Source organism: Nerophis ophidion, linkage group LG08 (assembly GCF_033978795.1).
Source record: "Nerophis ophidion isolate RoL-2023_Sa linkage group LG08, RoL_Noph_v1.0, whole genome shotgun sequence".
Classification (NCBI taxonomy): Eukaryota; Metazoa; Chordata; class Actinopteri; order Syngnathiformes; family Syngnathidae; genus Nerophis; species Nerophis ophidion.
The window spans coordinates 25,984,071-26,010,510 of NC_084618.1; the positions used below are offsets into that span (position 1 = coordinate 25,984,071).

At 39.7% G+C, this 26,440-nt stretch overlaps 1 protein-coding gene across 1 annotated transcript in view; it reads right to left on the reverse strand.

The window, feature by feature from the left end:
* Positions 1-23,788, reverse strand: part of psmd11b (proteasome 26S subunit, non-ATPase 11b) — a 38,191-nt gene extending 14,403 nt beyond the window's left edge. Inside the window, exon 1 of the mRNA XM_061908109.1 lies at positions 23,630-23,788. Coding sequence (XP_061764093.1) covers positions 23,630-23,720 — 91 coding nt within the window. The 5' untranslated portion in view covers positions 23,721-23,788. The remainder of the gene's footprint in view (positions 1-23,629) is intronic.
* Between the last annotated feature and the right edge of the window lie 2,652 nt (positions 23,789-26,440).

Genomic DNA, 26,440 nt, shown 5'->3' on the forward strand with positions numbered 1-26,440 from the left:
TTGCATTTTTCCCATTAAACCATGCAATGGTATTGAATGGGTGTAATTCCAAATGTATTATTGTGATGGGACAATTTTTTTTAAATAATATTCACAAAGTTCAGTGAGCAGGTTGTATTATGTGTGACCATGTTTGCCGAATTTTTGAGCTGGTTGAAGTTTTTTTCCTGCACCATGACTAGGGAAGGTTGTTTGGATTGTGTCATATAAGTAGTAATATATAAGTAGATAAGAATGCTGTGATGTAAATTTAAGAAAGTATGCATCATGTTCACTGACATGAGTTTCTGATATCGTCTACAACAGTGGTTCTCAAATGGGGGTACGCGTACCCCTGGGGGTACTTGAAGGTATGCCAAGGGGTACGTGAGATTTTTTAAATATATTCTAAAAATAGCAACTATTCAAATATCCTTTATAAATATATTTATTGAATAACATTTCAACAAAATATGAATGTAAGTTCATAAACTGTGAAAAAATACAACAATGCAATATCCAGTGTTGACAGCTAGATTTTTTTTGTGGACATGTTCCATAAATATTGATGTTAAAGATTTCTTTTTTTGTGAAGAAATGTTTAGAATGAAGTTGATGAATCCAGATGGATCTCTATTACAATCCCCAAAGAGGGCACTTTAAATTGTTGATTACTTCTATGTGTAGAAATCTTTATTTATAATTGAATCACTTGTTTATTTTTCAACAAGTTTTTAGTCATTTTTATATATTTTTTTCCAAATAGTTCAAGAAAGAACAATGCAAATGAGCAATATTTTGCACTTTTATGCAATTTAATAAATCAGAAACTGATGACATAGTGCTGTATTTTACTTCTTTATCTCTTTTTTTTCAACCAAAAATGCTTTGCTCTGACTAAGGGGTACTTGAATTTAAAAAAAAAGTTCACAGGGGGTACATCACTGAAAAAAGGTTGAGAACCACTGGTCTACAAGATGGTAACACATTGTCAACTGTCAGACCCCTTGGGATTTAAATTGAATACAAAAACACATCATTGCTTATTGAAATTGAACTCCTGCCGTCCGTCTCTTGGGCCAAAACAAAACAATTTTTAATATTTATTGTACCAAAGTATGTGGTGTGTCCATCTATTTCAACAACTTAAATTAAACCTGACCCAAAGATTTCAGAGTGTGTGTAGTCCAGTTGGTTTGGCCCACTGCCATTATCCCATTCCGGACAGGGGCGCATGAGAGGCGAGTGTACTGACCACCAAGATAAAAGCCCCAAGTTGACCTCCATTATGTGGGTGTAAGTACTTTTTAAAGATATTTAACAAACAGAGATGCGAGCACCCTCTCAGGAAAAAAAAGACGAATTTTAGAAAAAAGAGGACATTTTCTATCAGTACAAAATACTGTCACGCAAATCCTAAAAAGATGATTTTGAATTTAAATTTGTGACTTCTGTTTACAATCAATCCATCCATCCATTTTCTACCGCTTGTCCCGTTGAATCAGTCATGTCAAAAATATTCCTTCTCCCTGGCTACTAATAAATACTCTACGACTACATTTGGTTCGGAACTAACAATGTTCGGATTGTAATCATCCAAATATGATTAGCAGCCTACTCAGTGGCCTGTTGGTTAGAGTGTCCGCCCTGAGATCGGTAGGTTGTGAGTTCAAACCCCGGCCGAGTCATACCAAAGACTATAAAAATGGGACCCATTACCTCCCTGCTTGGCACTCAGCATTAAGGGTTGGAATTGGGGGCTAAATCACCATAAATGATTCACGGGCGCGGCACCGCTGCTGCCCACTGCTCCCCTCACTTCCCAGGGGGTGATCGAGGGGATGGGTCGAAAGCAGAGGACAAATTTCACCACACCTAGTGTGTGACAATCATTAGTACTTTAACTTAACTTAAGCAGTAGGAGTGCAACAATGCGCCGACATTAAAATGTGTCGCCAACAATAAATTTGTCAACATTGACATGACATCACTCAAGTTTTTCCGAAGAACGCGAGTCAGCACCGCCACAATTACCATGAATTGATTAACTGGACACCGACTTAAACAAGTTGAAAAACTTATTCGGGTGTTACCATTTAGTGGTCAATTGTACGGAATATCTACTGAACTGTGCAATCTACTAATAAAAGATTCAATCAATCAATCAATACTGTACAATCTACTAATAAAAGATGCAATCAATCAATCAATCAATCAATCAAAAAACTTGCATCAACATCGCAGGTGAAAACATGTAAAGTGTTGGAAAATATTTTGGTTAAAAACCTACCTTGCTCACTATGCAAAGCAGATATGTTTTTATGATACTAGATCTGTGATACGGGAGCATTTAAAGCGGAGGGATGTCGGACATCTAGAGGATGCGGTCTCACCTCACTAAGATTGCTAGCTTGTATCTTGCTAGCAAGCTTATGGGTATGAGATGTAGAATTGATTTAAATTTAATTTTAGCCAAAATCCGCCAGCTAAAGTTTGTCTACAGCAATTAAATTACGTAATAAAGCAGCCTCAATTTGCAATGCAATTAAAAAGGCACAATAACAAACGCAATCACGCACATACACTAAAAATTAAGCGCCAATGCACTGGTTTCATAAGATTTAACATACAATCTGTTAGATCTGTGGTTCTCAACCTTTTTCAGTGATGTAAATCCCTGTGAACATTTTTTTAAATTGAAGTACCTCCTAATCAGAGCAAAGCATTTTTGGTTGAAATAAAAAGAGATAAAGAAGTAAAATAAAGCACTATGTCATCAGTTTCTGATTTATTAAATTGTGTAACAGTGCAAAATATTGCTCATTTTTAGTGTTCTTTCTTGAACTATTTGGAAAAAAATATTTACAAATAACTAAAAACTTGTTGAAAAATAAGTGATTCAATTATAAATAAATATTTCTACACATAGAAGTAATCATCAACTTAAAGTGCCCTCTTTGGGTATTGTAATAGATATCCATCTGGATTCATGAACTTAATTCGAAACATTTCTTCACAAAAAAAATAAATCTTTAACATCAATATTTATGGAACATGTCCACAAAAAAATCTAGCTGTCAACACTGAATATAGCATTGTTGACTTTCTTTTCACAGTTTATGAACTTACATTCATATTTTGTTTAAGCATTATTCAATAAATATATTTATAAAGGATTTTTGAATCGTTGCTATTTTTAGAATATTTTAGAAAAATCTCACATACCCCTTGGCATATCTTCAAGTACCCCCAGGGGTACACGTACCCTCATTTGAGAACCACTGTGCTAGATACCTAACAGGTTAGGAATGCATCAATGATATAATTATATGCTTTGAGTCTATTAGAAAGCTAAAAATGCCAGGAGTTATTCACTAATAAATAATACAGTAGTGTGCAGCTTTTTAAACACATCTTTACAAAAGGCTTGTTTCTTTTCTCGATCAAGCTAGTTTTGTTGTTTTACAGTTTGTTTGTTTTGCCAATTAACATGGAAATACTTGTTTTATTTTGCACTTTTCCTGTCCTTACTTTTAAATGGAGAAGAGTTTAATAGTTCTTCAGAAAATGTGACATCCTAGTGAGCAGCATTGTTACAGTATAAATGCATATTGATGAACAATTTAGTCATCTTTGTAATATATCAAGCGGAATTTAAAAGTTGATGGCTAAATTAGAGCCACTGGGTATGCGTGCACCGCATTTTTCGGAGTATAAGTCGCACCTGCCGAAAATGCATTAATAAAGAAGGAAAAAAAAAACATATATAAGTCGCACTGGAGTATAAGTCGCATTTTTTTGTTGAAATTTATTTGATAAAACCCAACACCAAGAATAGACATTTGAAAGGCAATTTAAAATTAAAGCTGCAAGCAGCGTTGGTCGGGTCCGCCGTTGGCCGCCGCCGCCGTGTCCCGAGTCCCGATCTTACTCAGACCTCCATAGAAGTTTTTGTTTCATCACTCTACGACATTCCTAACAGAATTTACAAGCAGTTTTATCAGTTTATTTTCCTAGGGGGCGCTAGAGCACAATTTTCATTTTTGGGGTTTGGTTTTTTTATTGGATGGCAATTTTCACCAGTCCTGATGTGTGTGTAAAATTTGGTGAGTTTTGAAGCATGTTAAGGGGGTCAAATTACAGATTTGCGTTTCTGGATGTTGTTGATAAATGGCTTTCACTTGGCATTGTATAGCTTTAACTTGCACTTTGAAGCATTTGAAGGGGGTCAAATATCAGTTCAAAGAGGCAAAAAAAGGCATTTTTTGCAAAAATGTTGTTTTGAAGGGGTTTTTGTCAACTTCCTGTTGATTATAGGTATAGAAGTATTTTATAAAATGTAGGTCTAAGTCAGACCTACATAGAGGTTTTTGTTTCATGTCTCTACGACATTCCTAACGGAAGTTACAAGCAGTCTGTTTTTTGTCCCTTCCTAGGGGGCGCTAGCGCGCAATTTTCATTTTTGGGGTTTGGTTGCTTAATAAGTTGGTCTGCCGCTCCATACCGACGTGTGTGTCAAATTTGGGGAGTTTTGAAGCATGTTAAGGGGGTCAAATTACAGATTGGCGTTTCTGGATGTTGTTGGTAAATGGTTTTCGCTTGGCATAGTATAGCTTTAACTTGCACTTTGAAGCATTTTAAGGGGGCCAAATATCAGTTCAAAGAGGCAAAAAATGCATTTTTTGCAAATATTTTGTTTTGAAGGGGTTTTTGCCAACTTCCTGTTGATTTTAGGTATAGAAGTATTTTATGAAATGTAGGTCTAAGTCAGACCTACATAGAGGTTTTTGTTTCATGTCTCTACGACATTCCTAACGGAAGTTACAAGCAGTTTTTTCTGGGTTTTTTCCTAGGGGGCGCTGGAGCGCAATTTTGACTTTTGGGGTTTGCTTTTTTATTAGATGTCAATTTTCGGCAGTCCTGATGTGTGTGTAAAATTTGGTGAGTTTTGAATTATGTTAAGGGGGTGAAATTACAGATCAGGGATTCTGGATGTTGTTGATAAATGGCTTTCGGTCTGCATAACAGAGCTTTAACTTGCACTCTGACGCATTTTAAGGGGGTCAAATTATAGCTCAAAGAGGCAAAAAATACATTTTTTAGGAAAATTTGCACAGGGGTTTTTTGAAGGCGCGTAAAATCCAAACCGGAGCAGTAATCAAAACTTTGATCTATACTTTTAATCAGAAGTGTCCAAACTCTCTCCTGTGCGAGTTTGAAGCCGAAACGACAAACGCACTGGGAGAAGTGTCGATTTGAAAAAGGTGACGGGTTTTCACAAAACTTTTATTTTGAAGGGGCAATTTTTAACTTCCTGTTGATTTTAGCCGAAGGATGTAAATTATCGAAATGTAGGTCTAAGTCAGACCTACCTAGAAGTTTTTGTTTCATGTCTGTCCGACATTCCTACTGGAAGTTACAAGCAGTTTTGTCTGTTTTCTCTTCCTAGGAGCAGTTTTTTCTGTGTTTTATTCAAAAATTGCGCTAGAGCGCAATTTTGAGTTTTATTATTTTTTATTTTCATTAGATCGCAATTTCTGCCAGTCCTGAGGTGTGTGCCAAGTTTGGTGAGTTTTGAAGCATTTTAAGGGGGTCAAATTACAGCTCAAAGAGGCAAAAATAGCATTTTTTGCGAAAATTTTGCTTTGGAGGCGTTTTTGCCAACTTCCTGTTGATTTTAGGTATAGAACATTTTTATTGGAAATGTTCATCCAAGTCAGACCTACATATAGGTTTTTGTTTCAAGTCTCTACGACATTCCTAATGGAAGTTACAAGCAGTCCGTTTTTTGTTTCTTCCTAGGGGGCGCTAGCGCGCAATTTTGATTTTTAGTGCTCGGTTTTTTTATTAGATGGCAATTTTCGCAGATCCTGATGTGTGTGTCAAATATGGTGAGTTTTGAAGCATGTTAAGTGGGTCAAATTTCAGCTGGAAACGGCGGCGGAATAATAAAGAATAATAATAATTAAAGCTGCAAGCAGCGTTGGTCGGGTCCGCCGTTGGCCGCCGCCGCCGTGTCCCGAGTCCCGATCTTAGTCAGACCAACATAGAGGTCTTTGTTTCATGTCTCTACGACATTCCTAACAGAAGTTACAAGCAGTTTTGTCTGGAAAAAGGTGACGGCTTTTTACAAAACTTTTATTTTGAAGGGGTAATTGCCAACTTCCTGTTGATTTTAACTGAAAGATGCCACCTATCAAAATGTAGGTCTAAGTGAGACCTACATAGAGGTTTTTGTTTCATGTCTGTCCGACATTCCTACCAGAAGTTACAAGCAGTTTTATCCGTTTCCTCTTCCTAGGAGCAGTTTTTCCGTGTTTTTTTTAAAAATTGCAATAGAGCGCAATTTTGAGGTTTAAGGTTTGGTTTTTTCACTAGATCGCAATTTCTGCCAGTCCTGATGTGTGTGCCAAGTTTGGTGAATTTTGAAGCATTTTAAGGGGGTCAAATTAAAGCTCAAAGAGGCAAAAATAGCGTTTTTTGCGAAAATGTTGCTTTGAATGAGTTTTAGCAAAATTTCTGTTGATTTTGGGTATAGACCTTTCTAATTGGAAATGTAGGTCTTAGTCAGACCTACACAGAGGTTTTCGTTTCATGTCTCTACGACATTCCTAACGGAAGTTACAAGCAGTCTCTTTTTTGTCTCTTCCTAGGGGGCGCTAGCTTGCAATTTTAATTTTTGGGGTTTGGTTGCTTAATAAGTTGGTCTGCCGCTCCATACCGATGTGTGTGTCAATTTTGGTGAGTTTTGAAGCATGTTAAGGGGGTCAAATTAGGGTGCGAAGGTGCGAGTGCGCCTTGGGTTGCTGTCCCCGAGCCCCAGGGCTTAAGACGCCTTCGTCCCACTATTTAATGCATTGTGAAAGTAATGCAGTTGTTGTATTGAAGTGAAAATATCTAGCTTCCTGTTGATTTTTGCCAAAGTATGTCAATTATTCAAATGTAGGTCTAAGTCAGACCTACATAGTGGTTTTTGTTTCATGTCTCTCTGACATTCCTACCGGAAGTTACAAGCAGTTTTGTCTTTGTTTTCTTCCTAGGAGCAGTTTGTCTGTGTTGTATTCCTAGGGGGCGCTAGAGCACAATTTTGAGTTTTGGGGTTTGGTTTTTTCATTAGCTCGCAATTGTTGCCAGTCCTGATGTGTGTGCCAAGTTTGGTGAGTTTTGAAGCATTTTAAGGGGGTCAAATTACAGCTCAAAGAAGCAAAAATGACATTTTTTAGGAAACTTTGCGCAAGGCGTCTTTGAAGGCGCGTAAAATCAAAACCTTAAAACTTATCAAAACTTTGATCTATACTTTTATTCAGAAGGGTCCAAACTCTCTCCTGAGCGAGTTTGAAGCCGAAACGACAAACGCGCTCAGAGGAGATAACTTTTGAAGAAAGGTGACGTTTTTTCACAAAACTTTTATTTTGAAGGGGTAATTGCCAACTTCCTGTTGATTTTTTCTGCTAGCTGTCAATTATTAAAATGTAGGTCTAAGTGAGACCTACATAGAAGTTTTTGTTTCATGTCTTTCCGGCATTCCTACCCGAAGTTACAAGCAGTTTTGTCTGTGGTTTCTTCCTGGAAGCAGTATTTTCCGTGTTTTATTGAAAAATTGCGCTAGAGCGCAATTTTGAGTTTTTTTTTTTTTTTTTTTCATTAGATTGCAATTTCTGCCAGTCCTGATGTGTCTGCCAAGTTTGGTGAGTTTTGAAGCATGTTAAGGGGGTCAAATTACAGCTCAAAGAGGCAAAAATTGCATTTTTTTGTAAAAATTTTGCTTTGAATGAGTTTTTGCAAAATTTCTGTTGATTTTGGGTATAGACATTTTTTATTGGAAATGTAGGTCTAAGTCAGACCTACACAGAGGTTTTCGTTTCATGTCTCTACGACATTCCTGACGGAAGTTACAAGCAGTCTGTTTTGTTTTTTTTCCTAGGGGGCGCTAGTGCGCAATTTTAATTTTTGGGGTATGGTTGCTTAATATGTTGGGGTGTCCCGGTAGACCGACGTGTGTGTCAACTTTGGTGAGTTTTGAAGCATGTTAAGGGGGTCAAATTAGGGTGAGAAGGTGCGGAATAAACAATAATAATAATAAAACGCAGCAGATTCAATAGGGTCCTTGCATGGCAAAGGACATGGATGTCCTTTGCCATTGCAGGGCGGACCCTAATAATAATAAAACGCAGCAGATTCAATAGGGTCCTTGCATGGCAAAGGACATGGATGTCCTTTGCCATTGCAGGGCGGACCCTAATAATAAAGAAAGAATAAAACGCTACAGATACAATAGGGTCCTTGCCATGGCAAAGGACATGGAGTCCTTTGCTGGCAGGGCGGACCCTAATAAGAAACGTTACAGATTCAATAGGGTCCTTGCATGGCAAAGGACATGGATGTCCTTTGCCATTGCAGGGCGGACCCTAATAATAATTAAAGCTGCAAGCAGCGTTGGTCGGGTCCGCCGCCGCCGCCGCCGCCGTGTCCCGAGTCCCGATCTTAGTCAGACCTCCATAGAAGTTTTTGTTTCATCACTCTACGACATTCCTAACAGAATTTACAAGCAGTTTTATCAGTTTATTTTCCTAGGGGGCGCTAGAGCACAATTTTCATTTTTGGGGTTTGCTTTTTTTATTGGATGGCAATTTTCACCAGTCCTGATGTGTGTGTAAAATTTGGTGAGTTTTGAAGCATGTTAAGGGGGTCAAATTACAGATCTGCGTTTCTGGATGTTGTTGATAAATGGCTTTCACTTGGCATTGTATAGCTTTAACTTGCACTTTGAAGCATTTTAAGGGGGTCAAATATCAGTTCAAAGAGACAAAAAAGTCATTTTTTGCAAAAAATTTTTTTGAAGGGGTTTTTGTCAACTTCCTGTTGATTTTAGGTATAGAAGTGTTTAACGGAAATGTAGGTCTAAGTCAGACCTACATAGAGGTTTTTGTTTCATGTCCCTACGACATTCCTAACGGAAGTTACAAGCAGTCTGTTTTTTGTCGCTTCCTAGGTGGCGCTAGCGCGCAATTTTCATTTTTGGTATTTGGTTGCTTAATAAGTTGGTCTGCCGCTCCATACCGATGTGTGTGTCAATTTTGGTGAGTTTTGAAGCATGTTAAGGGGGTCAAATTAGGGTGCGAAAGTGCGAGCGCGCCTTGGGTTGCTGTCCCGAGCCCCACGGCAGGAGAAGCCTTGGTGACACTATTTAATGCATTGTGAAAGTAATGCAGTTTTTGTATTGAAGTGAAAATATCAAGCTTCCTGTTGATTTTTGCCAAAGTATGTTAGTTATTCAAATGTAGGTCTAAGTCAGACCTACATAGTGGTTTTTGTTTCATGTCTCTCTAACATTCCTACCGGAAGTTACAAGCAGTTTTGTATTTGTTTCTTCCTAGGAGCAGTTTGTCTGTGTTGTATTCCTAGGGGGCGCTAGAGCACAATTTTGAGTTTTGGGGTTTGGTTTTTTTATTAGCTCGCAATTGTTGCCAGTCCTGATGTGTGTGCCAAGTTTGGTGAGTTTTGAAGCATTTTAAGGGGGTCAAATTACAGCTCAAAGAGGCAAAAACGAATTTTTTTACGAAAATTTGCGCAGGGGTTCTTTGAAGGCGCGTAAAATCAAAACCTGAAAAGTTATCAAAATTTTGATCTATACTTTTAATCAGAAGGGTTCAAACTCTCTCCTGTGCGAGTTTGAAGCCGAAACGACAAACGCACTGGGAGGAGTTTTTATTTGAAAAAGGTGACGGGTTTTTACAAAACTTTTATTTTGAAGGGGTAATTTTTAACTTCCTGTTGATTTTTCTGCAGGATTTCAAATATCAAATTGTAGGTCTAAGTGAGACCTACATAGAGGTTTTTGTTTCATGTCTGTCCGACATTCCTACTGGAAGTTACAAGCAGTTTTGTCTATTTTCTCTTCCTAGGAGCAGTTTTTTCTGTGTTTTATTCAAAAATTGCCCTAGAGCGCATTTTTTAATTTTCGGGTTTGGTTTTTTCATTAGATCAAAATTTTTGCCAGTACTGATGTGTGTGCCAAGTTTGGTGAGTTTTGAAGCATTTTAAGGGGGTCAAATTACAGCTCAAAGAGGCAAAAATAGCATTTTTTGCGAAATTTTGCTTTGAATGAGTTTTTGCTAAATTTCTGTTGATTTTAGGTATAGGCATTTCTAATTGGAAATGTAGATCTAAGTCAGACCTACATAGAGGTTTTTGTTTCATGTCTCTACGACATTCCTAACGGAAGTTACAGGCAGTCTGTTTTTTTTCTCTTCCTAGGGGGCGCTAGCGCGCAATTTTCATTTTTGGGGTTTGGTTGCTTAATAGGTTGGGAAGGTCCACCGCACCGATGTGTGTGTCAAATTTGGTGAGTTTTGGAGCTTGTTGAGGGGGTGAAATTGGGGTGCGACGGTGCGGTATAATAAAGAATAATAATAATTAAAGCTGCAAGCAGCGTTGGTCGGGTCCGCCGTTGGCCGCCGCCGCCGTGTCCCGGGTCCCGATCTTAGTCAAACCAACATAGAGGTTTTTATTTCATGTCTCTACGACATTTCTAACAGAAGTTACATGCAGTTTTGTCTGGTTTTTTTCCTAGGGGGCGCTAAGCGCAATTTAGATTTTTGGGGTTTGGTTTTTTATTAGATGGCAGTTTTTGCCAGTCCTGATATGTGTGTAAAATTTGGTGAGTTTGAAGCATGATAAGGGGGTGAAATTACAGATCGGCGATTCTGGATGTGTTGTTGATAAATGGCTTTCGGTCTGCATAACAGAGCTTTAACTAGCACTTTGAAGCATTTTAAGTGGGTCAAATTACAGCTCAAAGAGGCAAAAACGTCATTTTTTAGGAAAAGTTGCGCAGGGGTTTTTTGAAGGCGCGTAAAATCAAAACCTTAAAACTTATGAAAACTTTGATCTATACTTTTAATCAGAAGGGTTCAAAGTCTCCCCTGTGCGAGTTTGAAGCCGAAACGACAAACGGGCTCAGAGGAGATAACTTTTGAAGAAAGGTGATGGGTTTTCACAAAACTTTTATTTTGAAGGGGCAATTTTTAACTTCCTGTTGATTTTTGCCGAAGGATGTCAATTATCGAAATGTAGGTCTAAGTCAGACCTACCTAGAAGTTTTTGTTTCATGTCTTTCCGGCATTCCTACCGGAAGTTACAAGGAGTTTTGTCTGTGTTTTCTTCTTGGAAGCAGTTTTTTCTGTGTTTTATTGAAAAATTGCGCTAGAGCGCAATTTTTAGTTTTATTATTATTTTTTTTCATTAGATTGCAATTTCTGCCAGTCCTGATGTGTGTGCCAAGTTTGGTGAGTTTTGAAGCATTTTAAGGGGGTCAAATTACAGCTCAAAGGGGCAAAAATAGCATTTTTTAGCGAAAATTTTGCTTTAAATGGGTTTTTGCAAAATTTCTGTTGATTTTAGGTATAGGCATTTCTAATGGGGAATCTAGGTCTAAGTCAGACCTACATAGAGGTTTTTGTTCCATGTCTTTACGACATTCCTAACGGAAGTTACAAGCAGTCTGTTTTTTTTTTTTCGTAGGGGGCGCTAGCGCGCATTTTTAATTTTTGGGGTTTGGTTGCTTAATATGTGTTTTTGCCAAGCCTTACCGATGTGTGTTTAAAATTTGGTGAGTTTTGGAGCATGGTCAGTGGGTCAAATTAGGGTTCGAAGCTGCGGAAGAATAATAATAATAATAATAATAATTAAAGCTGCAAGCAGCGTTGGTCGGGTCCGCCGTTGGCCGCCGCCGCCGTGTCCCGAGTCCCGATCTTAGTCAAACCAACATAGAGGTTTTTATTTCATGTCTCTACGACATTTCTAACAGAAGTTACATGCAGTTTTGTCTGGGTTTTTTCCTAGGGGGCGCTAAGCGCAATTTAGATTTTTGGGGTTTGGTTTTTTATTAGATGGCAGTTTTTGCCAGTCCTGATATGTGTGTAAAATTTGGTGAGTTTTGAAGCATGTTAAGGGGGTGAAATTACAGATCGGCGATTCTGGATGTTGTTGATAAATGGCTTTCGGTCTGCATAACAGAGCTTTAACTTGCACTTTGAAGCATTTTAAGTGGGTCAAATTACAGCTCAAAGAGGCAAAAACGTCATTTTTTAGGAAAAGTTGCGCAGGGGTTTTTTGAAGGCGCGTAAAATCAAAACCTGAAAACTTATCAAAACTTTGATCTATACTTTTAATCAAAAGGGTTCAAAGTCTCCCCTGTGCGAGTTTGAAGCCGAAACGACAAACGGGCTCAGAGGAGATAACTTTTGAAGAAAGGTGACGGGTTTTCACAAAACTTTTATTTTGAAGGGGCAATTTTTAACTTCCTGTTGATTTTTGCCGAAGGATGTTGATTATCGAAATGTAGGTCTAAGTCAGACCTACCTAGAAGTTTTTGTTTCATGTCTTTCCGACATTCCTACCGGAAGTTACAAGCAGTTTTGTCTGTGTTTTCTTCCTGGAAGCAGTTTTTTCTGTGTTTTATTGAAAAATTGCGCTAGAGCACAATTTTGAGATTTTTTATTTTTTTTTTTCATTAGATCACAATTTCTGCCAGTCCTGATGTGTGTGCCAAGTTTGGTGAGTTTTGAAGCATTTTAAGGGGGTCAAATTACAGCTCAAAGAGGCAAAATTAGCATTTTTTTGCGAAAATTTAGCTTTGAAAGGGTTTTGCAAAATTTCTGTTGATTTTAGGTATAGGACTTTCTGATGGGGAATTTAGGTCTAGGTCAGTTCTACATAGAGGATTTTGTTTCATGTCTCTACGACATTCCTAACGGAAGTTACGAGTAATCTGTTTTTTGATTTTCGTAGGGGGCGCTAGAGCGCATTTTTCATTTTTCGGGTTTGGTTTTTTTATTAGATGGCAATTTTCGCCAGTTCTGATGAGTGTGTGAAATTTGGTGAGTTTTGGAGCATGGTCAGTGGGTCAAATTAAGGTTCAAAGAGGCGGCGGAATAATAATAATAATAATAATTAAAGCTGCAAGCAGCGTTGGTCGGGTCCGCCGTTGGCCGCCGCCGCCGCCGCCGTGTCCCGAGTCCCGATCTTAGTCAGACCTCCATAGAAGTTTTTATTTCATCACTCTACGACATTCCTAACAGAAAATACAATCAGTTTTATCAGTTTATTTTCCTAGGGGGCGCTAGAGCACAATTTTAATTTTTGGGGTTTGGTTTTTTAATTGGATGGCAATTTTCACCAGTCCTGATGTGTGTGTAAAATTTGGTGAGTTTTGAAGCATGTTAAGGGGGTCAAATTATAGATTTGCGTTTCTGGATGTTGTTGATAAATGGCTTTCGCTTGGCATTGTATAGCTTTAACTTGCACTTTGAAGCATTTTAAGGGGGTCAAATTTCAGTTCAAAGAGGCAAAAAAGGCATATTTTGCGAAAATTTTGTTTTGAAGGGGTTTTGCCAACTTCCTGTTGATTTTAGGTACAGAAATGTTTATTGGAAATGTAGGTCTAAGTCAGACCTACACAGAGGTTTTTGTTTCATGTCTCTACGACATTCCTAACGGAAGTTACAAGCAGTCTGTTTTTTGTCTCTTCCAAGGGAGCGCTAGCGGGCAATTTTCATTTTTGGGGTTTGGTTGCTTAATAAGTTGGTCTGCCGCTCCATACCGATGTGTGTGTCAATTTTGGTGAGTTTTGAAGCATGTTAAGGGGGTCAAATTACAGATTGGCGTTTCTGGATGTTGTTGATAAATGGCTTTCGCTTGGCATAGTATAGCTTTAACTTGCACTTTGAAGCATTTTAAGGGGGTCAAATATCAGTTCAAAGAGGCAAAAAAGGCATTTTTTGCAAAAATTTAGTTTTGAAGGGGTTTTTGCCAACTTCCTGTTGATTTTCGGTGTAGAAGTATTTCATTGGAAATGTAGGTCTAAGTCAGACCTACATAGAGGTTTTTGTTTCATGTCTCTACGACATTCCTAACGGAAGTTACACGCAGTCTGTTTTTTGTCCCTTCCTAGGGGGCGCTAGCGCGCAATTTTCATTTTTGGGGTTTGGTTGCTTAATAAGTTGGTCTGCCGCTCCATACCGATGTGTGTGTCAAATTTGGTGAGTTTTGAAGCATGTTAAGGGGGTCAAATTAGGGTGCGAAAGTGCGAGCGCGCCTTGGGTTGCTGTCCCCGAGCCCCACGGCAGGAGAAGCCTTGCTGCCACTATTTAATGCATTGTGAAAGTAATGCAGTTGTTGTATTGAAGTGAAAATATCAAGCTTCCTGTTGATTTTTGCCAAAGTATGTTAATTATTCAAATGTAGGTCTAAGTCAGACCTACATAGTGGTTTTTGTTTCATGTCTCTACGACATTCCTACCGGAAGTTACAAGCAGTTTTGTCTTTGTTTTCTTCCTAGGAGCAGTTTGTCTGTGTTGTATTCCTAGGGGGCGCTAGAGCACAATTTTGAGTTTTGGGCTTTGGTTTTTTTATTAGCTCGTAATTGTTGCCAGTCCTGATGTGTGTGCCAAGTTTGGTGAGTTTTGAAGCATTTTAAGGGGGTCAAATTACAGCTCAAAGAGACAAAAATTACATTTTTTATGAAACTTTGCGCAAGGCGTCTTTGAAGGCGCGTAAAATCAAAACCTTAAAACTTATCAAAACTTTGATCTATACTTTTATTCAGAAGGGTCCAAACTCTCTCCTGTGCGAGTTTGAAGCCGAAACGACAAACGCGCTCAGAGGAGATAACTTTTGAAGAAAGGTGACGGGTTTTCACAAAACTTTTATTTTGAAGGGGTAATTGACAACTTCCTGTTGATTTTTTCTGCAGGCTGTCAATTATTAAAATGTAGGTCTAAGTGAGACCTTCATAGAAGTTTTTGTTTCATGTCTTTCCGGCATTCCTACTGGAAGTTACAAGCAATTTTGTTTGTGTATTCTTCCTCGGAGCAGTTTTTTCTGTGTTTTATTAAAAAATTGCGCTAGAGCGCATTTTTTGATTTTTTTTTTTTTTTTTTTCATTAGAACGCAATTTCTGCCAGTCCAGATGTGTGTGCCAAGTTTGGTGAGTTTTGAAGCATTTTAAGGGGGTCAAATTACAGCTCAAAGAGGCAAAAATAGCATTTTTTTGCGAAAAATTTGCTTTGAATGGGTTTTTGCAAAATTTTTGTTGATTTTTGCCCCAGAAGGTACAATTATGAAATCTAGGTCTAAGTCAGCCCTACATAGAGGTTTTTGTTTCATGTCTCTACGACATTGATAGCGGAAGTTACAAGCTGTCTGTTTTTTTTTTCTTCCTAGGGGGCGCTAGCGCGCAATTTTTATTTTTGGGGTTTGGTTGCTTAATAAGTTGGGAAGGCCCACCGTACCAACGTGTGTGTCAAATTTGGTGAGTTTTGAAGCATGTTCAGGGGGTCAAATTAGGGTGCGAAGGAGCGGAATAAACAATAATAATAATAAAACGCTACAGATTCAATAGGGTCCTTGCCATGGCAAAGGACATGGAGTCCTTTGCTGGCAGGGCGGACCCTAATAAGAAAACGTTACAGATTCAATAGGGTCCTTGCATGGCAAAGGACATGGATGTCCTTTGCCATTGCAGGGCGGACCCTAATTAAAGCTGCAAGCAGCGTTGGTCGGGTCCGCCGTTGGCCGCCGCCGCCGTGTCCCGAGTCCCGATTTTAGTCAGACCTGCATAGAAGTTTTTATTTCATCACTCTACGACATTCCTAACAGAATTTACAAGCAGTTTTGTCATTTTTTTTTCCTAGGGGGAGCTAGAGCACAATTTTCATTTTTGGGGTTTGGTTTTTTATTGGATGGCAATTTTCACCATTCCTGATGTGTGTGTAAAATTTGGTGTGTTTTGAAGCATGTTAAGGGGGTCAAATTAGTGATTGGAGTTTCTGGATGTTGTTGATAAATGGCTTTCGCTTGGCATAGCATAGCTTTAACTTGCACTTTGAAGCATTTTAAGGGGGTCGAATATCAGTTCAAAGAGGCAAAAAAGGCATTTTTTGGCAAAATTTTGTTTTGAAGGGGTTTTTGCCAACTTCCTGTTGATTTTAGGTACAGAAGTTTTTCATTGGAAATGTAGGTGTAAGTCAGACCTACATAGAGGTTTTTGTTTCATGTCTCTACGACATTCCTAACGGAAGTTACAAGTAGTCTGTTTTTTGTCTCTCCCTAGGGGGCGCTAGCACGCAATTTTCATTTTTGGGGTTTGGTTGCTTAATAAGTTGGTCTGCCGCTCCATACTGACGTGTGTGTCAAATTTGGGGAGTTTTGAAGCATGTTAAGGGGGTCAAATTACAGATTGGCGTTTCTGGATGTTGTTGATAAATGGGTTTCGCTTGGCATAGTATAGCTTTAACTTGCACTTTGAAGCATTTTAAGGGGGTCAAATATCAGTTCAAAGAGGCAAAAAAGGAATTTTTTGCAAAAATTTTGTTTTGAAGGGGTTTTTGCCAACTTCCTGTTGATTTTTGTTATAGAAATATTTTATTGGAAATGTAGGTCTAAGTCAGACCTACATAGAGGTTTTTGTTTCATATCTCTACGACATTCCTAACGGAAGTTACAAGCAGTCTGTTTTTTGTCTCTTCCTAGGGGGCGCTAGCTTGCAATTTTCATTTTTGGGGTTTGGTTGCTTAATAAGTTGGTCTGCCGCTCCATACCGATGTGTGTGTCAATTTTGGTGAGTTTTGAAGCATGTTAAGGGGGTCAAATTAGGGTGCGAAGGTGCGAGCGCGCCTTGGGTTGCTGTCCCCGAGCCCCATGGCAGGAGAAGCCTTCGTGCCACTATTTAATGCATTGTGAAAGTAATGCAGTTGTTGTATTGAAGTGAAAATATCAAGCTTCCTGTTGATTTTTGGCAAAGTATGTTAATTATTCAAATGTAGGTCTAAGTCAGACCTACATAGTGGTTTTTGTTTCATGTCTCTACGACATTCCTACCGGAAGTTACAAGCAGTTTTGTCTTTGTTTTCTTCCTAGGAGCAGTTTGTCTGTGTTGTATTCCTAGGGGGCGCTAGAGCACAATTTTGAGTTTTGGGGTTTGGTTTTTCCACTAGATCGCAATTTCTGCCAGTCCTGATGTGTGTGCCAAGTTTGGTGAGTTTTGAAGCATTTTAAGGGGGTCAAATTACAGCTCAAAGAGGTAAAAATTATCTTTTTTAGGAAAATTTGCGCAGGGGATCTTTGAAGGCGCGTAAAATCAAAACCTTAAAACTTATCAAAATTTTGATCTATACTTTTAATCAGAAGGGTTCAAACTCTCTCCTGTGCGAGTTTGAAGCCGAAACGACAAACGCGCTCAGAGGAGATAACTTTTGAAGAAAGGTGACGGGTTTCCACAAAACTTTTATTTTGAAGGGGTAATTGACAACTTCCTGTTGATTTTTTCTGCAGGCTGTCAATTATTAAAATGTAGGTCTAAGTGAGACCTTCATAGAAGTTTTTGTTTCATGTCTTTCCGGCATTCCTACTGGAAGTTACAAGCAATTTTGTTTGTGTATTCTTCCTCGGAGCAGTTTTTTCTGTGTTTTATTAAAAAATTGCGCTAGAGCGCATTTTTTGATTTTTTTTTTTTTTTTTTTCATTAGAACGCAATTTCTGCCAGTCCAGATGTGTGTGCCAAGTTTGGTGAGTTTTGAAGCATTTTAAGGGGGTCAAATTACAGCTCAAAGAGGCAAAAATAGCATTTTTTTGCGAAAAATTTGCTTTGAATGGGTTTTTGCAAAATTTTTGTTGATTTTTGCCCCAGAAGGTACAATTATGAAATCTAGGTCTAAGTCAGCCCTACATAGAGGTTTTTGTTTCATGTCTCTACGACATTGCTAGCGGAAGTTACAAGCTGTCTGTTTTTTTTTTCTTCCTAGGGGGCGCTAGCGCGCAATTTTTATTTTTGGGGTTTGGTTGCTTAATAAGTTGGGAAGGCCCACCGTACCAACGTGTGTGTCAAATTTGGTGAGTTTTGAAGCATGTTCAGGGGGTCAAATTAGGGTGCGAAGGAGCGGAATAAACAATAATAATAATAAAACGCTACAGATTCAATAGGGTCCTTGCCATGGCAAAGGACATGGAGTCCTTTGCTGGCAGGGCGGACCCTAATAATAAACGCAGCAGATTCAATAGGGTCCTTGCCATGGCAAAGGACATGGATGTCCTTTGCTGGCAGGGCGGACCCTAATTAAAGCTGCAAGCAGCGTTGGTCGGGTCCGCCGTTGGCCGCCGCCGCCGCCGCCGTGTCCCGAGTCCCGATCTTAGTCAGACCTCCATAGAAGTTTTTGTTTCATCACTCTACGACATTCCTAACAGAATTTACAAGCAGTTTCATCAGTTTATTTTCCTAGGGGCCGCTAGAGCACAATTTTCATTTTTGGGGTTTGGTTTTTTTTATTGGATGGCAATTTTCACCAGTCCTGATGTGTGTGTAAAATTTGGTGAGTTTTGAAGCATGTTAAGGGGGTCAAATTATAGATTTTCGTTTCTGGATGTTGTTGATAAATGGCTTTCGCTTGGCATTGTATAGCTTTAACTTGCACTTTGAAGCATTTAAGGGTGTCAAATTTCAGTTCAAAGAGGCAAAAAAGGCATATTTTGCAAAAAAATTTGTTTTGAAGGGGTTTTTGCCAACTTCCTGTTGATTTTAGGTATAGAAGTGTTTATTGGAAATGTAGGTCTAAGTCAGACCTACACAGAGGTTTTTGTTTCATGTCTCTACGACATTCCTAACGGAAGTTACAAGCAGTCTGTTTTTTGTCTCTTCCTAGGGGGCGCTAGCTTGCAATTTTAATTTTTGGGGTTTGGTTGCTTAATAAGTTGGTCTGCCGCTGCATACCGACGTGTGTGTCAATTTTGGTGAGTTTTGAAGCAAGTTAAGGGGGTCAAATTAGGGTGCGAAGGTGCGAGCGCGCCTTGGGTTGCTGTCCCCGAGCCCCACGGCAGGAGAAGCCTTGGTGCCACTATTTAATGCATTGTGAAAGTAATGCAGTTGTTGTATCTAAGTGAAAATATCAAGCTCCCTGTTCATTTTTGCCAAAGTATGTTAATTATTCAAATGTAGGTCTAAGTCAGACCTACATAGTGGTTTTTGTTTCATGTCTCTACGACATTCCTACCGGAAGTTAAAAGCAGTTTTGTCTTTGTTTTCTTCCTAGGAGCAGTTTGTCTGTGTTGTATTCCTAGGGGGCGCTAGAGCACAATTTTGAGTTTTAAGGTTTGGTTTTTTCACTAGATCGCAATTTCTGCCAGTCCTGATGTGTGTGCCAAGTTTGGTGAGTTTTGAAGCATTTTAAGGGGGTCAAATTACAGCTCAAAGAGGCAAAAATGAATTTTTTTAGGAAACTTTGCGCAGGGGATCTTTAAAGGCGCGTAAAATCAAAACCTTAAAACTTATCAAAACTTTGATCTATACTTTTAATCAGAAGGGTTCAAACTCTCTCCTGTGCGAGTTTGAAGCCGAAACGAAAAACGCACTGGGAGGAGTATCGATTTGAAAAAGGTGACGGGTTTTTACAAAAACTTTTATTTTGAAGGGGTAATTGTCAACTTCCTGTTGATTTTTTCTGCTAGCTGTCCATTACTAAAATGTAGGTCTAAGTAAGACCTACATAGAAGTTTTTGTTTCATGTCTTTCCGACATTCCTACCGGAAGTTACAAGCAGTTTTGTCTGTGTTTTCTTCCTAGAAGCAGTTTTTTCTGTGTTTTACTCAAAAATTGCGCTAGAGCGCAATTTTGAGTTTTAAAAAAAAATTTTTTCATTAGATCCCAATTTCTGCCATTCCTGATGTGTCTGCCAAGTTTGGTGAGTTTTGAAGCATTTTAAGGGGCTCAAATTACAGCTCAAAGAGGCAAAAATGGCATTTTTTGTGAAAATTTTGCTTTGAATGGGTTTTTGCAAAATGTCCGTAAATTTTTGCCCCAGAAGATACAATTATGAAATTTAGGTCGAAGTCAGACCTACATAGAGGTTTTTGTTTCATGTCTCTACGACATTCCTAACGGAAGTTACAAGCAGTCTCTTTTTTTTTTCTTCCTAGGGGGCGCTATTGCGCAATTTTGATTTTTATGATTTGGCAGCCTAATATGTTGGGAAGGCATGAAAGACCGACGTGTGTGTCAAATTTGGTGAGTTTTGAAATATGTTAAGAGGGTGAAATTGGGGCGCGACGGTGCGGAAGAAAGAAAGAAAGAAAGAAAGAAAGAAAGAATAAAACGCAGCAGATTCAATAGGGTCCTTGCATGGCAAAGGACATGGATGTCCTTTGCCATTGCAGGGCGGACCCTAATAAGAAACGTTACAGATTCAATAGGGTCCTTGCATGGCAAAGGACATGGATGTCCTTTGCCATTGCAGGGCGGACCCTAATAAATAAAGAATAGTGAACAACAGGCTGAATAAGTGTACGTTATATGATGCATAAATAACCAACTGAGAAGGTGCCTGGTATGTTAACGTAACATATTATGGTAAGAGTCATTCAAATAACTATAACATATAGAACATGCTATACATTTACCAAAAAATCTGTCACTCCTAATTGCTAAATCCAATGAAATCTTATACGTCTAGTCTCTTACGTGAATGAGCTAAATAATATTATTTGATATTTTACGGTAATGTGTTAATAATTTCACACATAAGTCGCTCCTGATGATAAGTCGAACCCAAACTATGAAAAAAACTGCGACTTGTAGTCCGAAAAATACAGTACTTTATAATCCGACTTGTCGACTAATCGTTAAGATAGTCGATTATCAAAATAGTCGTTAAAATGGACGGCCGTCAACGTTGTGGCTCGGAGAGCGAACGAAGGCGACATCAAGTAAGCTAGCTAGATGGTTAGCTCACTAGCGAGCTTGTTTCGGTGCGCCTGAGCATCTCTCCGCGGACGTGATGTTTTGACACGAAACTAAATGTTTCAAAACGTGGATTTTCAGGGACATTTCACATGCATGAACTATATCACGATTACAGTGATCATTTTGGTCACAGTAACCGTGATGTGAATTTTTCATATCGTTACACAGTGTTGGTGCTAGGAATTCTCAAAACAGGGTCCCAGGGACCCCGTCAAGTCATAAAAATGGGGTCCCAGAGTAAATTTTTGGGGTTTCACTTTTTTTTAAACTGTTTTAAAAACAAATGATAAATGTATGTATTATCCTGTTATATTTCACTTTTCTATATTGTGTTTTGGGAAAAGTGTCATAAACGTTACTTAATTCATTAAAAAATAATACAAAAAAAATTATGCATACGTACATTTATTCACTTATAAACATTCAGTCATTTTCTTCTTTCCTTCATTGATATAAACTTTACCGCTGCCTGTTTTTTTTTTCTATATTTTTATTTAATAAGTTGTAGGTACTGTATATTTTTTCAGTAAAAAAGTGTAATAAGTTGTTTGCTTTGGTTATGAAATGATTATAATGGTGTGCCAGGGCATACATGGATAGGACAAATTAAAGTGACTATTATCACCTGTATGTAGATCATCAGTCCTTTAAAAACCACCACATCTACACTTTCATGGCAAATAACTCCAACAAACTTAGAATGTTGCAAGTTAGTTTCAATGTCATTAAATACAGTGGCACTCATTGCCTCTGGCATTTCGTCTCTGGCTTCATGATGGCCATAAGCTGTGTGTTCCCCTTTAAGAATGGCGGTGTGTGGGGTGAGTGAGTGTGTAAGTGAATGGGCGAGTTAGGATAGAGAGCGTTAATAGCATGTTGGGTGACCGCTTGGCTTTGTGGAAAACAAAAGAGTGTTGACGACCTCGTCAATCCGACCAAAGAGCGGAACTGTAGGTACCCACTGCCGGGTAAAGTGGAGGGTGTTACCTCCGACAATATATCGGCCCGGGAGGGAACGTCTTCCCTGCGCTCCTCGACCACGGTCTGGGAGCCGACAAGCAGGATATAACATGTTTTTTGGTGCCAGGTGAGGCTGGAGCTATGAAAATCAGTGCACCCGGCCGTAAAGCTGTTCTTTTTATTAGCCCGTTTACATAGCATGCAAAACGTTTTTCCATCTTCATAAGTGAGCCATTTGTTGTAAAGTGGCTCCTGAAACCACTTTTCATTGAAGCTTCGCTTCTTGGGTCTATTGCTCGCCATGACGAAATCAATACACGTGGACATGCAGTATTAGTGGTTGATAAAACTTTTGGCGAGTCAAAATTTCAGAAATTTTACGGGAAAGTTCATTACTTTGAAGTCGACCAATAAAAACGCAATAAACGGGCACGGAAATTGGACTCGGCAAATATGAACAGAACACCGTTTTGACACGGCAGAGAAGGCAGGGTCAGTCCTTTCTGATTTCAGTGCGTACAGAGACACAAAAAGTGCGTTAACGCCAACACTGGTTACATCCCTAGTGCAATCGTAATGTGTTGATTGAGTGAGGCTAGTACACAGTCATAGTAATACATTCAATGATAATAGTAATAATAAGCATCATTTTGGGGTTTTCGGCTTTGTTCCGTTCAGTTTATTTCGAACAAGCATACGGTGCAATGTAACGCATCACTCAATTCCAGTTGTTTCATTACAGCACGTCCGAAAAGGAGTAGGAAGAAGCAGAGCTTATTTAATCCTACCCTTTTTGATACCATAGCAATTTTAATATATCATAATAAGCATACAGATAATAAACACAAAAAATCTTTGTCTCAATAACAAAACAAAAATAAAGGAAAAAAAGGCTTCAAGATAGGACTGGGCGATATATTGAATATACTTGATATATTGCGGGTTTATAGAAAATGACGCTGCTGGTGGCTATGATTGTAAACAATTTGAGGAGCTCTACAACCCGTGACGTCACACGCACATCGTCTGCTACTTCCGGTACAGGCAAGGTTTTTTTATTAGCGACCAAAAGTTGCGACCTTTATCGTCGATGTTCTCTACTAAATCCTTCCAGCAAAAATATGGCAATATCGCGAAATGATCAAGTATGACACATAAAATGGACCTGCTATCCCTGTTTAAATAAGAAAATCTCATTTCAGTAGGCCTTTAATCAATCAGAAACTGATGACACAGTGCTGTATTTTACTTTTTTATCTCTTTTTTTCAACAAGAAATGCTTTGCTCTGATTAGGGGGTACGTGAATTAACAAAATGTTCACAAGGGGTACATCAATGGAAAAAGTTGAGAACCACAAACAAGGTGTCTGCTATGCTTGACAGCTAGTTGGCTGGTGTGACAAGGCAATTTGAGGACAAGCTGCCCTACAGCAACACTACGATGGGTTAACAGGCCGATTTAAGGTTACACACAACCGTGAAAATTGACAAGATATGGTTGTGTCATTGCGGGAAAAAGAAATGATCGTCCTCGCCGGTCAGTGTCGCCGACATGCTGACAACAGGCTAATAACGGTAGCTACAACCGCGGCTAGCTAGCTCCACGGATAACGGTGTAGCGTGGATATTATCGCGCCTCGCAGTAAAAAAAGCCCGACTATAAAGTAAGACACGACATGTGGAACACGGCGGACAACACGGCCCGGTGGTAGCCGCGCAGCTAACACGCCGCCGAGCTCCCCGTTAGGCAAGCATTCAGCAGTGAGTCAGCACCGCACAGCCGGCTCTTGGCTACCCCGAGCAAGCTAGCGCCTCGCACCGGCCCGGAATCCACAAAACACGGCGGCCGGGACGGCGGGATAGCGGTCCGTAGCGGGAGCCCCCGAGCGTGTCTCCTACCTATTGAGTGCAGAATGTCGATGGAGGCGTTGCTGTCGGTGCTGATGAGGGACTGAGCCCTCTGAAACTCAACCACTGCTGCAGCCGCCATCTTCCTTATTCAAAGTGCAGCCTGAATGAGGGGGACGTGAGGACGGGAGGACGCCGCGTCATGACGTCATGACGTTACGTACCGGCGCCGGGTGCATGCTGGGGAATGTGGTCTCAGGCGAGCAAAACAAGCTCTCGCGAAAATATACGTCATCATTATCATTATCAATCTTTATTGCAGACCTTTAGATCCATTAAACCAGGGGTGTCAAACTCAAATACAGAGTGGGCCAAAATTTCAAACGGAACAAAGCCGCGGGCCGAGGTTGAACAAATTAACCTTTTAAGAGGGATCCAAACAAGTTTTGCATTGAATATTGAACAAGCAAGGTTTATATCACTTTATAGTGACGTGTAAAGTCGAGTTACATATATGCTTTTTATGAAAATGTAATTTTGTTTATCTGTTGTTTCCCTAATTTTTGTTGTTGTACATTGATGAGGGCGTGTGTTGCTGAGCCAAACTTGGACATTATCTGGAATGGACCTGGTTTTAAAAACCTTTTAGACAAGTCTAATTTCATTAACAACCTGGTCTGGTGAAGATAAGGTTCTCTTTTTTTTATTTTTTTTTTATTTTTTAAAATTTTATAAATAAAATAAAATTAGATGAAAGGGGAAAAAATGGAAAAAAAAACATTTTCGAGGATAAAAAAGAAAGTAAAATCATATAAAACAATTATATTAAAAATAGTAATTAATGATAGTGTTAGTGGACCGGCGACACACACAATTATGTGTGTTTCAGGGACCGTGTCCCTAGCAGACTGTGTTATATATGTTGTGGGAACCAGAATTTTGGTAGCAGAAAGAAACAACCCTTTTTTTGTGTGTGAGTGGGTGTGGATGAGTGTGAATGGGGGAGGGAGGGGTTTTCTTTGGGGGGTTGATGCACTAGTGGAAAGTGTATCTTGTGTATTTTTATGTTGATTTAATATAAAAATAAAAAAAACAAAAATAAAAAAAGTTGAGTTTCAAATTATCCATCCATCCATTTCCTACCGCTTGACCCTTCTGGGGTTGCTGGAGCCAACCTCAGCTGCATTCGGGCGGAAGGCAGTGTACACCCAGGACAAGTCGCCACCTCATCCCAGGGCCAACACAGATAGACAGACAACATTCACACTCACATTCACACACTAGGGCCAATTTAGTGTTGCCAATCAACCTATCAATAATAATTGAAAAATATCAATGGCATATCAAGTAAAATTTAAATAAAACTTGGGGGGGCCGGGTTTGGTGGTAGCGGGGGTGTATATTGTGGCGTCCAGGAAGAGTTAGTGCTGCAAGGGGTTCTGGGTATTACGTGTGTTACGGTGCAGATGTTCTCCCGAAATGTGTTTGTCATTCTTGTTTGGTGTGGCTTCACAGTGTGGCGCATATTTGTAACAGTGTTTAAGTCGTTTATACGGCCACCCTCAGTGTGACGTGTATGGCTGTTGACCAAGTATGCGTTGCATTCATTCGTGTGTGTTAAAGCCGCAGATATTATGAGACTGGGCCGGCAAGTTGTTTGTATGGCGGAAAAGGGGACGTGATGACAGGTTGTAGAGGACGCTAAAGGCAGTGCCTTCGAGGCACGCCCCCAATATTGTTGTCCGGGTGGAAATTTGGAGAAATTCGGAAGAATTGTTGCCCCGGGAGATTTTCGGGAGGGGCAGTGAAATTCGGAAGTCTCTCGGGTAAATCGTGAGGGTTGGCAAATGCGTTGTTACAGCAGCACCGCCCCTGTATAATACCGGCGGGCCAGCTCTAATCTTAATTTGATATTACCTCAAGGGCCAAATGAAATTACACGGCGGGCCAAATTTGGCCCACGGGCCAGAGTTTGACACCCATGCATTAAACATATACAAACACAATACCAAACATTAAAAACAAAACACTACAACAGTGGTTCTCAACCTTTTGTCAGTGATGTACCCCCTGTGAAATTGTTTTAATTCAAGTACCCCCTAATCCCAGAAAATCAATCAATCAATCAATGTTTATTAATATAGCCCTAAATCACAAATGTCTCAAAGGACTGTACAAACCACTACGACTACGACATCCTCGGAAGAACCCACATAAGGGCAAGGAAAACTCACACCCAGTGGGCGAGGAGAACTCACACCTAGTGGGATGCCAGTGACAATGATGACTATGAGAACCTTGGAGAGGACCTCACATATGGGCAACCCTCCACCCATAGCAATGGATGTCGAGCGGGTCTAACATGATACTGTAAAAGTTCAATCCACAGTGGCTCCAACACAGCCGCGAGAGTTCAGTTCAAAGCGGATCGAAGACAGCAGCGAGAGTCCCGTCCACAGGAAACCATCCCAAGCGGAGGCGGATCAGCAGCATAGAGATGTCCCTAACCGATACACAGGTGAGCAGTCCATCCTGGGTCCCGACGAGCGGTCCATCCTGGGTCCCGACTCTGGACAGCCAGTACTTCATCCATGGCCATCGGACCGGACCCCTTCCACAAGGGAGGGGGGGGACAGAGGAGAAAAAGAAAAGATGCGGCAGATCAACCGGTCTAAAAAGGGAGTCTATTTAAAGGCTACAGTATACAAATGAGTTTTAAGGTGAGACTTAAATGCTTCTACTGAGGTAGCATCTCGAACTGTTACCGGGAGGGCATTCCAGAGTACTGGAGCCCAAACGGAAAACGCTCTATAGCCCGCAGACTTTTTTTGGGCTTTAGGAATCACAAATAAGCCGGAGTCC